General features: G+C 41.3%; 1 protein-coding gene across 27 annotated transcripts in view; it reads left to right on the top strand.

The window, feature by feature from the left end:
- SGIP1 (SH3GL interacting endocytic adaptor 1) overlaps positions 1–15,293 on the top strand; it is a 199,099-nt gene that overhangs the window by 167,043 nt on the left and 16,763 nt on the right. For all 27 annotated transcript variants that reach the window (XM_070267516.1, XM_070267521.1, XM_070267509.1 and 24 more), the window contains one exon: positions 9,113–9,224. In XM_070267516.1, the coding sequence (XP_070123617.1) occupies positions 9,113–9,224 (112 nt within the window). The remainder of the gene's footprint in view (positions 1–9,112; positions 9,225–15,293) is intronic.

Here is a 15,293-nt window from a genome sequence, read left to right as displayed (position 1 = left end):
GATTTATTTCACTTCAATTATTAAGCATTTAAATTGCTTCAAGTTTTCCCACACGCAGTGAACATCTTTGCACATAATTCTTTGGCCTTAAGATATTTTCTTAGAATGGATTCTTAAAATTGGAATTATGGGCTAAAATTATGAAACTTCTAAAGGTTCATGGTACACATTGCCAAGAAGTTTTCTAGAGAGGTTCCTCCAATTTTTACTTTTACCAACATTATATTAAAGTACCTATTTCATAATATTCTCACAAACATGAAGGATTGACTGTTTTGAGATCTTTTCTAATCTGAAAAGATAAAAAATTCTGTCTTTCTTCCTGTTGCATTTCTTGGATTACTGGGGAGGCTGAATTTGTTTTTGTACTTTTTTAGCCATTTATGGTTCTTCAGCGAATGTTTGTTCTTTTCTAAAAGTCTTGATGTTTCCCACTTGAACCTGAGAATATCTCTAATGTCCTTCAAGTAGCCACCACTTCTCTGAATACACATCCCAGACTTTCCACGGAGAAACATCCTCCACCTGCCAACGTGCTTGGGTGTCCTTTGGGACCTCTCATTCTCCCCATCCCTTGACAGATTCCTTCCTCCTTCTCCTGGTGTTCTTAGACCCCGGTCACTGTCCCCTACCATTGGCCGTGAGCCTGTGTGGTTTGAAGGCTGGCCCGGGGTGTCTCCAGCTTCTCCGATGTGTGGAAGCCCCTGACTATATTCAGCTCAAGGACTGCCCACGTGCTCACGGGAGAACACCTCCCCTGCCCTGACCAGGCCCTCGAGCCTCCCTTTCCTGCCTCTCTTGCTTTGCGTGGCCCTTACTGGATGTTTTCCCACATATCTTGATTAGACCACCCCTACTGGGGGCGCTGCACGTATTATTCACTGAGTGTAAATTTGAAGAAAGAAAGAAACTATTATCCTTCAGCAAAACCAGTGCCTTAAAGTTTTTTCCAAGAGAGTTGATGAGGTGTCCAAGGACATTCACATCCAAGGCCCTTTTAAAACTGTAAACCAGTGCTTCTCAAACTCTTTAGTCATATCCCCTCCCTTACCCAGGGACACTTTTTAGAACTTTGTTTTCCCTTAATTGCTCCCCAGTAGAATTTTAATATCATGGTGGTACCGTACATCTGCTTATGTACTGTATGTACATCTGTGTGCTTTACACAGAAAAAAGTAAGATTTCTTTCACCTTCCCCCAAGAACCAAGCTTCGGCCCCTTTGGGGTGATACTGCTCCATTAAGAATGCAGGCTGTGCATCCAGCTGGATCTCGGAGCAAAGCTCCCTGACATGAGTGGGTGAACGTTAATAATACAGGCCAGGGTTTAAGAAGACAATTGATGTTAGATCTGGTTTTCAGTCCCAGCGCCTCTACTTACTGCTGAGCAAGTTACCTTGAGCAAATTATTTAATTTCACTAAGCTTCAATTTCCTCAGTGGTAAAATACCCATAGTAATGGTATGTACCTCAGAGAGAGATTTCGAGAGGAGAAGACGTAACGCACATGAAGTATTCCGCATGGCGCCATCACGTGTAAGGGCTCTACGTAAATTAGCTCTTGACTTCATTATTCATATTCTTTGTAGTACCGCGCTCTAGCAGGCTCGGGTTCGGATGCTGGATCAAAAAAACTCTCCATCCTGTCTATACGGAGAAATTGTCTAGGATTTGGTCGTGTGAGTCCTCATACCGAAGACATTCCCTTATGACTTTGTCTCCTTCCTCGTGTCCATTGTTCACAATAGTCCCTGTGTTGAATATGCTTGATGGGAGTTTGATGATGAAAACGAAGTTTAATTTTCCTGTTTTCTGAGTCAAACAGATCATTTCAGGAAGTTAAGCAGGGCATTAATCTTGGATGATGGTTTGGGAACTGTAAGCAAAGACCCAATTTGAAGAAAATTCTCTATAAACCCCGTTGGCTGACCATGTTTCTGGACTGAGTGGAATTTGAAAAGCAAGAAATGTATGCAAGTGAAATATATATATATAAAATATATAAATATAAATAAATATATATATATAAAATGAAGAGGAAGACTGAAAATAACTCTAATCTTTTTTCCTCCCAGAAATTCAGTATCCTTAACTCCATCCTGTAATAACTGACGTCCTTAAGCATGCCTTCCGCGTGTTTGAAGGCAAATGCCTTGCACACTGAAAAGCATGTAGCAGGTGTCACTCACCCAGTGCCACTGTGGGTTGAGATGAGGCCTGGGGGGCATAATGGCAAGAGCTTGGGGTTAAGTGGACCCACACCGAATCCTGACTCTGTCACTTACTTCCTGTGAGAATGGGGGCACACGACGATCTTCCTTCAGACTCTGTTTGTTGATCTGTAATATGTGGTAACGCCTATCTGGGCACAGGATTGTGGTGATAATTAAACAGCGCACTGAGTGCAAAGCATCAAAGACAGTGCTCAGCTCACAGCAGGTCCTCGGGAATGAGACCGAGGCCTCCTCCTCTGAGATTTGCCCCTTTTCCTCCTTCTGGCACTCAGCAAGTCAATTGATGCTACCATCTCAGGAGGTGAGAAGCCAAAGCAGCACTTGGGGAAGTGCCTGGGCTTCTTGAAGCCTCCATTGGAGCATCTTCAAAATAGTAATAATAATATGTTTTTCCTAAGTGTGAGGATTCAATGAGGTCATGCATGTGAAACATCTAGCATAGTCCTTGGAACATATACGAAAGGTATATGTTCAGGTTAGCCCCCATCACAGCATTATTATTTATTAGAGCAGGCTATGGCATTCATTAGACTACCAAAAACTCTAAAATAGACAAAAACACAAATATACCAAAAATACACAAAATATTTTATTTATAGGTTTTTATATGCAACATATAACACGTAAACACCTATATACGACATACACATATATAAGATATAGTTCATATAATTTAAGCCAACTAGTTTATGTAAAATTGTAACATTCAAGGATGTAGAGAAAAAGAAAAAAGCAACATTTTATATGTAATAACTTTTCTTTCACTCTTTTTCTTACAAACCTATCCTAAAAATTTTTTGAAGGAAAGCTGATGTGATTTTTAAAAAGTAATGTTAGTTTATTAATCATCACTTCAGCTGAGGTTCACAAAGTCACAAGATCACTACCCTCCTTCTAAAATGGAGCTCTCGTGATGCGATTCTTCCTGCTGACCTCAGAGGGGCTTCTAACCTTCCACCTGCCCTCGTGTGCAAAGTGCATCTGGTGTTGAGGGGAGCCTGAAACAGTGTATTACATGCTGTGATTGCCAGGCAAACTCTTCGCCGCTGCTAGTGACAATAGCTGTCATTTATTGGGTGCTGATTAGGTGCTGGCATCAGACTGACACGTGCTGGTGTTTCTCTTTCCCAACGTCTTTATCAGCATCTTTGTGGTTATCGGATTTTGTAGAAAGGTAAATACCAACATGACAGGGAGGTATTATAACATTCATCCCCCTTCTAATATCGCTTTTCCCCAATTGACACCAGCATCCACGCCATCTGTCCCCATTCGTGACATAACGCAGGTCAGTCAGTTTCCCCGTGAACCACTGCCTCACAGTGGGCGTACCGTGCAGATGCAGAGCCCATTTCTTGGAAAATGAAAGTGCCGGGCTCAGAAAGGATACAGGATTCCATGAAGTCAACAAAAATGATGGTGTAAAGCTCTTTGGGTCACACTCAAAGTCACTGTCAATTGAGGATTTGGCAGAAATAAAACTATTAATAACTGAAGAGGAAGAAAAAAAGGAAGCTTACACCATAGCCATTTCAAAAGAAAATCAAGAAACTGAAAGGCCCTTAGGAAAATTTATAAAACTCTCAATTAACTCAGCAATAATGGCTCACTTTATGATCATGAGTCAAAGCAAATCTGAACCTAGACTGTGTTTAGAGCTGTAATACAACTTTACCGGAAAAATATGCCCTTCCTCAAAATATCAGCAGAAATCATTTTTTTCGTTCTAAGAACTCATTAGTTATTTGATCGTGGTTTGTTAACAAAAGATTTTTATGCAAATTTAGTTTGACTACTTAGAGTCCCAATCAAACCTTTTTATCATTTTATACTATGAAATTTTAGGAAGTGTTTAAATACATTCATTTTTAAGTGACTTTTTTCTGACACTGACTATCCTCAGATAACAAGGACATTCCTGTATCATCATATTCAATCCTTACAACTTCTGTAGAAACTGCTATCTCCATTTTACAAAATGATGAAGCTAAACCTCAGAGAGGTTAAGTAATTTGCCCAAGGTCACACAGTAAGTGATAAAGTCAGGATTCAAATTTAATTTAGTCTGATTCCAACATTCTCTGTCTTTATCACTGTTATACAGAATATACTCTGTAAATTATCATAGAATGGAGTATCATTTATCTTTTTACTAATTCTAACTAATATGATCCACCTTTTTTTAGAGAAAGCTAACTCCATATCTACTCTCTGCGGCTTCCCACAATTCCTGGAATTTCTTCTGTCTTCTTTTATGCATTCTGAGACTTGCTGTTGCCTCTGTCCGTTGGTTCCATCTCCCGCATTCTCGTTCCTGGCCGTAAGGGTTACTGGGCTCTCGCCCAGCAGGCCCGGTGGAGTGGGCAGTTATTTGGGTTGGTTGACTGCAAGGGTGGGATCAGTCTTATCGACAAACAAGCCGGCTCTCTCTGCTGCCCATCCTTCGGGTTGCTCTCAAAGTGATTGTTTCTAACCCCCGATGGACAGAAGGGAAAATTTGCAGTTCTGGTGACACCTGGTGTTGGTCAGTGCACATCCTCCCTACAGCCAGGTGAGGTTGCTGGTGCCAAGATCAACGTCCGCTGTAATGGAGGTGCAGCTAGAATCAGCGAGCTGCCAGGGTCAGATATTAATGACAGTCTGCGGTCAAGACCGACGCGCACGCCTCTGATGCGCTCTACTGTAACAGCAAAGTAGAACAGCTGGAAGTCTGGGTGGCATGCTCTCTGAATTGGAGCTACCTACTTAAGCTCTCAAAGTTTCTGCATCTGTAAGAAAAGGATGTTAGGGGCCGGGCTGCAGTCGAGTGCTTAAGTTCCCACGCTCCAACCTGGAGGCCTGGGGCTCACTGGTTCCCATCCCGGCCAGGATCTAGGAGCTGCTCATCAAGCCATGCTGTGACGACATCCCACATAGAGGAGCTAGAATGACTTACAGCTAGGCCCCACCTCCTCACACCATCGCGTTGGGCATTAAGTTTTTAGCATATGAATTTTGGGGGACGCAAGCATTCCGACTCTAGCACCACAGATGTTATTGTGCATCATTACCCTGGAGAGTTTGGTCTTTAGCTCGTGGTTAAGTGTTCCGGTTGCTGGCTGATGGGCTTTAAAACAAAGCACACAAAAAGCAGTGAAAGCTTCATTCCTAGTGATCCATCTGTTACTCATCCACTGACGCAGCCCAATAGGGGAAATGTTTGAACCCAACTGTAGCAAATTGATGGTCAACTAAACCCCCAAATATTTTTTCACATGTTCTTCTGCCAAACCAGTTTTCCCCAAACCACAATTGTTTGGTTAACTTTTTTTTTTTTAAAGATTTTATTTTTTTCCTTTTTCTCCCCAAAGCCCCCCAGTACATAGTTGTATATTCTTCGTTGTGGGTCCTTCTTGTTGTGGTATGTGGGACGCTGCCTTAGCGTGGTTTGATGAGCAGTGCCATGTCCACGCCCAGGATTCGAACCAACGAAACACTGGGCCGCCTGCAGCAGAGCACGTGAACTTAAACACTCGGCCACGGGGCCAGCCCCTGTTTGGTTAACTTTTAATCTTGATATATAAGAATTCCACATTTGTTTTTGCTGATATTTTTCTTATCATTTCCAGCCCAGTATTCCAAAAGTTTGAGATAATTTTGAGTACTTTCAATGAGTCTGTCATTATTTAAGATAATCTCTGTATTATCTTAAATTGTGATAATAATCTTAAAAGTAGCTAATCATTATTGAGGGCTTACTATGGATCAAGCACTGTGTTAAATGTCTTAACCTCATTCTATCCTCAGAACAGGCCTACAAAGTGGGTATTACTATATCATCCTTGCCAAAGATCATACAGATGGCAAGTGTTGGAATCAAGGCTCAACCCCAGGAATGTCTAATGCCAAATCCCAACCTCTTAGCCACTACAGTGTGCCATTTCTGAGCGTCTTTTCTAGTTTTATCCAAGGCACTGGAGAGCCCAGACTAAGGATAGGCCTCTGGGATATTCCACCAGAGGCTTCTTTCTCAATGGACAGAAAGCCACTGATTCATGCTCATTGGATATGGTGATTCATCTAATTGTCGATTCACTTGGCAAGACTATTATCTACCCAACTTTTCCTATTTTATTCACAAGAATATCATAGAAGACTTTTAAATGCTTTGCAGAACTAAAGAAATATCATGCCTATGACATTCCTTTTATCTACTAATATCTGCATTTCTTTCTAACTTTATCTTTTTCTTTCTGAGAGTTCTCCTCACTTACTTTATTGTCTCCTTTACTAAATTATCCACTGCACTGTAGCTAGAGTGATCTAAACTCAAGCCCTATTATAAACTCCCTACTTCAAATATTTCAGAGGCCGCCCGTCTTCTAGAGGGTGTCTTAACCCCTGTTCCAGGAACCCCAAGGACTTCAAGAAATTAGTAATTCTATTTCAGATTATTTAAATGCTGTATATATGTGCGTGCTCTGAAAAGCGTCCACAGATTTGTATTAGATTATCAAAAAGTAACTCTAATTTTGATGCCCATAAATCACTTATACAATAAAGACAAATTTTCCTAAATATTTATACAGAACTCTTCATGATCTAATTCCTAACCCCCCAAGCCTTGTCTCACCCTTCAATACCTGCCACATTCACGCACACACACATACACACAAATAAGACCACACGTTCTGTGGTTTCTCAAAATGCCATGTGTTTGCTCAGTTCCGCACGTATGTACATGCTGGGCTTCTTCCTTTCCCCTCGTGAGATCTGACTCATCTTCAAACCTTGGTTCCAGTATCACTTTCTCGATGAACCCTGCCCTCTCCTATCCAAGCAGCATGAAGTGTTTTCATAGCCATTTGCTTGTAGCACTCTTAAAGCCTTTACCAGATTGCTCTAATTATTTGATTGCAGATCTATCTATCCAATCACATTGTGGCTACGACCTGGATATAATGGTGAGAATCGAAACAATGGCCTCTGCTCAGCGCACCGTCTTTATTTATAGATGTGCCCAAATTTTACCTTCCAGAGATCCAACAAGGAAAGCTTTGATGTGGATTTAATGAGAGGTCAATGTAATCCTGGCTCTGTTTTAGGGACTGTGGAGGTCCCATAAAGGAAGCTCATGTCATCATTCCTTCCTTCTAAAAGTTTACAGTCTTGGGGGTGGCAAAGACTTAGACGTGCATACTTCCCCTTAAGACTCCCCCGATGGTGCTGTAATTGTTTGCTTGTCCTCCAATGGCCCTGTAATTGACTACCCAGGTGGCAAACTAATGTAGTCCTCAGAGCCTAAACTATGAACTCTACATTTCTGGGTACCAGCCTTGAATATTCTGCATACCAGCTGTGCAAGTTGTATAAACTCAGCCTTGGTTCCACCAACTACAAAATGAAGATAATGCTTACTTCACATGTTTACATAGATAATTGCAAAACACATAGTAAGTCTGCAACAGATAATGGTGATGGAGATAATGCTGGTAGTGAATATTGATGATAATGACAATAATGATATTAACTTGTTGAACTGTAACTCCTTGAGGACAAGGATTATGTTTATTTATCTTTGAATCCCCAGCACCTACCATGGTGCCTTGTACGTAGTAGATAGTAAGCAAATGTTTGTTAATGATCAATTACCAAGCTCAAGATATCAAAAGCCAAGGGAAGATAGAAAAAGAAGAGACTAGAGTGAACTGGAATTGTCAAGGAAAATCTAATTAAGGAGGGAGATGTACAAAGTGTAGATTGAGTCAGAGCCAGAGAAGAGGACGAAAGTTACTGAAGGTGAAGGGTCAAATATGTCATCTGGGCAGGGAAGGGAAGGGAAGGGAGAATGTGTGTTGTTTATAGGAAGGAGAAGCAGTGAGCTTGCGACATAATGAAATACTTCGTCGTAACTGAAACCTTACTGTTCGGTACCACGCCTAGAGATTAACAACAAAGACAACGGTCTACACTTTGCTCCCTTTGGAAACTTTAGGTCATATCAAAACTGCACAAAACTATGTTTAATTTAGACAGACTGTATTGTCTAATGGGAAAAACATGAACTTTGCAGGGCAGCAAATCTAGGTTTGAATTTTAGTTTTGCCACTTAAAGAACTGTGTTATCTTGCGCAGGTCACTTACGTCTTTGAGCTTCAGTTTTTTCTTCCGTAAAATGAGAATAATAATGCTTGTCCCACAGGCTGGTCTGGGGCTTGAATGAGATAATCCTCGTAAGGTATCCAGAGCAGTGCCTGGTATGTAGCAGGTGTTCAATAAACAGGAGAGCTGCTGTCTTTTTTAACAGTGTGAATTGATGCATTTATGTGTTTGTGCTGAGTCAAGGTGTACGTTTTGGTTGTGTGTGTTTTTGGACATGTAAACTTCACCCTGCTTGATCTGAGGGTAATTGGGCTTTTTGAAATGGAAATAATCTGGAAAAGAACATGTGTAACATGGTACCCCATGACTGTTTCTCCTTTAAAATGAAGAAATGCCAAAAGTTTTGAGTGTTTGGGCAACTGTATAGGGTGAATGCTCAAATAGGAAACTAATGATTTCCTGTATTAATTACCTGCTGTACAAACTGTCATGCAAATACTGCCCTGTGCTTTATGTAAAGCATTGAAAGCCTCTATGGCTTTATTCTCTGCTTGGATTTTTTTCTGTGGTAAAATACATAATGGGATTAATTTCAAGTGTGTTTGTCTGTAAGGCAGCCAAATATTTCCTTTTAAATACTTGAGCTCTATGTTGAATATTTAGAGTTCTGGTTCTTAGCACACTACATGTCTTTTCAGTAACAGATTTCATCCTGTGATCCTCTAATGGACTTTTAGTCCTACATGCACTAAGGTGTCCCTGTGTCCATAATAAAGGAAAGTCTTTCATTTCCTGCAGGTTCTTCCAGAGGACCCAGCCCCCTTACCATGGGCGCCCAGGACACCCTGCCCGTTGCAGCAGCATTTACAGAAACGGTCAACGCCTACTTCAAAGGAGCAGATCCAAGCAAGTAAGCCTGGGCTGTCGGCTTGATCTACTGTAGTCTCCAAACTCTATCTTATTCAGTGGGGGAACCCTAAATATAACTAGTTCATTCCTTATCTTAAAACCAAAAGAAAGCCAGTGAACAATAACAGGTGGCATACCCAGAATGGAGGAGCAGAACTAATTAGGAATATTAATTCACTGCTTTGAAGAAAATCTTCCAGAAGGTCCAAGAATCTAATATCTCACTATCCAGAGATCTCTGATTCAGTTTTGGTCACAAGCTACAGAAAACCCTAACCGAAGTCTATCAGCAGTGAGAAAATGTATTATCTAGATCTAGATCTGAATGTCTAGATCTTGTCTTTATTGTCGTAGTCTTTCCTGGACATATGGGAGTCACCCACATACAAACTGAAACAACTGTGCATTGGAATGAGAAGCTGGAAAATAAACACCTTTCCATAACACGTAGATTAGTAAGAGGACAAGTTATATATTACCCTTACTAAGTAAGGAAAAGTTGACAAGACAAATTATAATCACAGCAAAGTATAAATTCTAGGGGAAAATGCACCACCTTCCATCGTCATGAGCCTGATTTCTCCTGTATCACTACGTAGAGACAGTGGACTAGACTGAATGCACATGTAATGTAATTAAATATTTTGTCTTCTTATGAGAAGTTCCATGGATAGGGTTCAGGAAGTCTGTGGATTCCCTGAAATCTGTGGGATATATTGGATGCAAGATATTTTGCATATCTTGTGTGTGTGCGCATATGTGCATTTGTCCACAGAGAGCGTCTACAGCATTCAGCAATTTCATAAAGCGGTTCATGATCCAAAAAAAAAGTTAAGAGTGATTATTGATCTACACTGAAAACTAACCACCTAAGTCAAACTGGTTTTCAAGTGTGTCACTAATGCAATTACGAATCTGACTGTGATGGATATATAAAGGGCAGACCTGGGTAAGCAGAGACTTGCTCTTTATTTTTTACTAACAAGGACTGGGGTTTAGAAAATCTTAGAATCCTTGGAAATAAGAATGAGAGAAAAAATTAAATGAGCATTTAGAACACTAGACTATTTTATATAGAACTTGGATCTCTACATATAATTTAAGTGGGAATCTGTATGATTAATCATGAATTCTTTTTACACTTCAGAAACATTCATATTTTGAAGTCTAAATCTAACAATATTATGCTAGGAAACTAACATAATTAGTAACTCCACCTTTAAGTGTCCTGCCTAGCCAATGGGGTCTGTCAACCTCCCTAAATGTCACGTCCTTTTAAACAACATTTAGGTTTTATTCTAGGTCCAGAGTATTATAGAAAAACAACACTGTGGACCCTGGTGTCTTGGTCGATTTGGGCTGCTATAACAGACTACCATAGACTGGGTGGCTTATAAACAACAGAAATCTATTTCTCACAGTTCTGGAGGCCAGAAGTCCAAGATCAAGGCACTGGCAGATTCGGTGTCTAGTGAGAGCCAGCTTCCTGGTTCACAGTAACCTTATGTGGTGGAAGGGGCTGGGCTCTGTGGGGTCTCTTTTCTAAAGGCACTGATCTCATTTATGAGGGCCCTACCATCATGACCTAATCGCCTTCCAACAGCCCCACCTCCAAATACCATCACATTGGGGATTGGGTGTCAACATATAAATTTTGGGAGGACACAAACATTCAGTCTACAGCACTCTGGTTTCTCCCATGTCTTTCCTCTTTAATCTCCAGAGCAGGAAGGTCATTTGCCAGCCACATCCACATATCCATAGAAATTAAAGCTACCTCATACAGAGGGTGCATTTGAACTGTTAGCACAAGTGAGGACCATGAGCGTGGGTGGTATATATGCTTTATAGACATACATACATGTTTGTTCTGCAGACTCTTCTTTGAACAAAGAATTTGCATAACTTCCTGTCATACCACTTGTAAGGACTACTTATGACTGACAGACCTAGACCTTAGGAAGCTCAGGCTGACCTGAGTTGAGAAAAGAGGGTAGAAACACAGCTTAAAAAATATAGGAGTAGTCAGGAGGGCAGAGGGCTATCTGTAGTGGAGTGAAAAACACTGGGAATCACACAAGAATGAATTCTTTCTTGTCTGCTTACTAATTGGCTTTCATTCTTTCATTTATTCAGAGAGACTAATTGGTAGTGGGGGTACTTCCACTTTTGCCACCCCCCCAAATCTATTCTCAATGTATCGCGTCACTCCTTTGCTCAAAATCCTCCTATCTTGGTCAATGTAAAAATGAAACAGTCTATATTGGTCTACAAGGCCCTATGTGATCTGTCCTTTGAGACCCCTACCCCGTCCCAGTTGCCACCTCTCTGATCTTGTCTGCATCACTCACCGCCTTATTCAGTCCCTCTAGCCACACTGTCTTCACGGCTATTTCTCTTGCATCACCCCAACCCCAACGGCATCTCAGGGTCTTAGCATTTGTTGCTCCTTCGACCCTGGTGAAACCTTCTCCCAGCCAACTGAGTGACTTGTCCCCTCACTTCCCTTGTGATTCTTCAGCAGATTTACCAGAGGCCTTCGCTGTCCATCCTAGGTACAATGGCAACACTCCTCTCCATCCACTGTTAACGCTTCCTTCCTCCTTACCTCACTTTCTCTTTTTCCATAGCCCTTCTCTCTAACTAGCATGTTACATGTTCTCAGTGTCCACTGGCTCTCTCTTCCCCCACTGGAATGTAAGCTCCATGACACCTGGGACCTTGAGCATTTTGTTAATTACTGTATCCTCAGCACCTAAAACCGGACCTGGCATGGAGTACTCAATGCACATTTGCTAAACAAGTTCAGTTACTCACCTAACGTTTACAGAATGGCTACTATGTGCCTGCCATTGTGCTAGATGGGATGCATTGCGGGTGAAGACCGTTGATACGGAAAATAAGACTTGTGCGTAAATATAATAGAAAGTCCACTCTAGGAGGGGCGTAGATGTGATGCAATGGGAGTTAAGAAGCCCATGATAATAGTCTTTTTTAAATCCCAAGAAGTAGCGTAGCAACCCACCAGTTACCTTGTGCGCCTGTCCCTATACAAGCCGAGTTCTTCATCCTGTGTCAGTTTCCCCAGCACACTACAACAGGCGTGCGGGGAGGTCCACACCAGTGAGCCTGGTATCCATGACCTTGGCATTCCAGTGACGTGGCACTTGAGCCAAATTAATATTAGTGCTTTTCCTATGCCCTTCCAAATGAATTGAGCCTTTGACTTCTGGGTGGCTGCCTATATTGAGTTTGTTTTCGACTGTATTGCCATAAGTAGTTGCAGTATATACTGTTTATTGGTAGAGGGAAAATTCAGTATATTTCATTGAAATTATGAGATCTGAAATTTATGAACAGATCATGAAGTGACATTCTTCTAAATTTAATTTCATCTCCAGGCAGTGAATCATTTTAATTGCTGTTCCTTTGTTATTCATTTTCAAGGAAATAACTCAAGTTCGAAAGTTCGATCGTGGGGTGAGGTGGGGAGGGGGAGGATAAAGCCAAACCCAGCACCGCGTGGAGAAATGATGCAGCAAAGGATGTGGATTTGCTTTGCCTGAGCTTCCCTCGTCCTGCAGCAAAGCCTTCCCCATTATTTTCAGACCACACATTGGAAACCAAAATTCACTACCTTAGTTATTACATATTATGACATACAATCCATTCAAATATAGTTACACTCTTTCCGTGAGTATTCAGAACACCTGTAACAGGTATTTTGACGTCTGAGTCCTTCTCAGTAGCTCGTGGGCAGAGGACTCCTTGACTTTTGCTTCTGGCGGGGGCACACATCTCCCATTATTAGCTCCTATTTGAACATTGGTGCTAAGGATTAATTCTATAATCCCCCAGACAAACTTAAGTTTCTCAGTGATGTTCTATTCTTTCCTGATCATCATATTTCAATTATTATTCGAGTCTCTGTTTCCCTCCTTAAACTGGAGGTTTGGGCAAGGACCACGTTTGTCCTGTTTCTCACTGCTCATTCTAGTGCATTCCACCATGCCTAGTACATTTTATAGGCACCCTGTATATAATTGCTAAGTGTGTGGATTTTCTTTTAAAACATTTTATTGAGTTCCTCCTCTGCAATGGGTTCTGTGTCATGCATCTTCATCTTCCCAGAACCTCAGACACAGTACTTGCCTTCACAATAGTAAGTAAGATACGTGCAAGAAACTACAAAATAGTTTTCAAAAAAAAAAAATCTGTGCATTTGTCCAAGGAGCCTAGAGAAAGGAAAAACGAAGGAAGTCTGAATGGAAAGGATATTAAGGAAAGCCTGCCTTCGAACTAAGTCTTGAAATATGAAAAGGAGTTTGTCTAGTACCTGAGCAGATGAAAGGGGATTATAAACAAAGGAAAGGAAGCTGCATACGCCCAGAGGATGTACGCTCAGAAAAGAAGACCGTGGCTTGCTTATCAAAGCAGCACATAGAAGCCATAGTTTATGAGAGGGATGCATTTCTCATGGTCTCACATAAATCAAATTCACACGTTGCCTGACCAAAATTGGCCGGCATTTCTGTTGACTGGCTAACACGGCGCTTCCTGTGGCAGATAGGGAGAGCCAAGTTTGTAAGTCACTTGGCCAGTTGACTTTGAAATTTTGCCATTCTTTACAAACGTTTCATTTGTGGGGATGCACATGACTTCAAGTTTTATTCATAAAGTAAGTTTGTTAATATTTCCGTATTGCAGTATTTAAGATTTCCATAATTCAAACTCACATGAAACGTAGCCACATTGCGTACTGATAGGAGCAATCATTAAGGTTGAACAAAGATCTTCCTTTTGTGAGTGTAGGTTGAAAATAATAATTTTCACATAGAAAACTTGAGATCGACTTAGACATTGGATGGATTAATAAGTCAGCAAAGATCTGACTCTGACAGTTGAGACAAAGCCCAGAAACGTAACTAAGTAAGGAGGCTTGGTGCTTATATTGGCTCCTATTGACTACTTCTCTCATCGTCCACCCAACACTATAAGCCCTGTGAGACAAGGGGCTGTTTTGCTCATTTTTTAATTGCCTTCCTACTCAAAAAACAAACAAACAGAAAGCAACTTACATAGTTAGGAGCTAATAAATGTTTATTGACTTAATAATTGCCACCTCGTCCCCTTGCTGACTTGCTTTCAAAAGAGAAGTTTTATCCCCCACAAGACATCCTTAGATCTCATTTTGAGCAAACTGGAAAAGAATCTGAGCAGATACCCATCCATTAGAAAACCTTTGGGTCACCACTGCTAACCATATGCTGAGTGATGCTAGGCGCCGAAGGTTAATTGAACAAGTGATCTGACTAATTACTGTTTTCTTCTAAAGTTGTCAGACAATATTCTGCATGTCCACATGTTGAAAAACATCACAAGTAGACTCAGCTTGATGGGAAGTCCAGGCTCAGCACCAGTTCAGCATCAGTAAATCAAGCAAGGTTTATGGATCTAAAAGATAGAGAAGGAAGACAGCAGAGTTGGCACCACACCAGGAGATCAGCAGTATTCTTCAGAAGAGATGGAGGTGCAAATTTCCGGGAACCAAAATTCTCATTCAGAGCAGTGCAGAATTACCAATGATAATATCGGGGGGGAGGGGGGAGCATGACGACTTTAGGAAGCTCACCGGCCCTCCGCCTCTACCCCAAACCCAGCCCTGTACACACAAGGCTACAGCAGCTCTTCACACAAACTATTCTGAATGTGTGCCCAGGACCATCTCACCTGAGCCGCAAGCGCCTCATCAATCACAGTTACCAGTATACGGATGTGAGCAGTTTTCGTTTATTAACCTCGGTTTCCCTAGAGAGTACACTCTTGAGCTCAAAGTTGTAGAACTGTGCAAGGGTCAGTTATCCAGAGGAATGGGGAAGTCATAAAGAAGCTGACTCATTTCAAATATTTACTGTTTCCTGAAGAAGAATAATCCTTTTGAGATTTCTGCTTTTGGCCAAGGTAGAGTAACAGGGACCATTTACCTTTCCACCTGAAAATAGCTCAAAAGCGAACAAGATATATGAAACAATGATTTCCAAGACACTGGCCCTCGGGTGAAGGACAGTGC

The sequence above is a fragment of the Equus caballus genome, chromosome 5 (genome assembly GCF_041296265.1).
Source record: "Equus caballus isolate H_3958 breed thoroughbred chromosome 5, TB-T2T, whole genome shotgun sequence".
Taxonomy (NCBI): domain Eukaryota; kingdom Metazoa; phylum Chordata; class Mammalia; order Perissodactyla; family Equidae; genus Equus; species Equus caballus.
The sequence above is the reverse complement of the archived record's forward strand: the minus strand, read 5'-3'. Positions and strand labels throughout refer to the sequence as shown.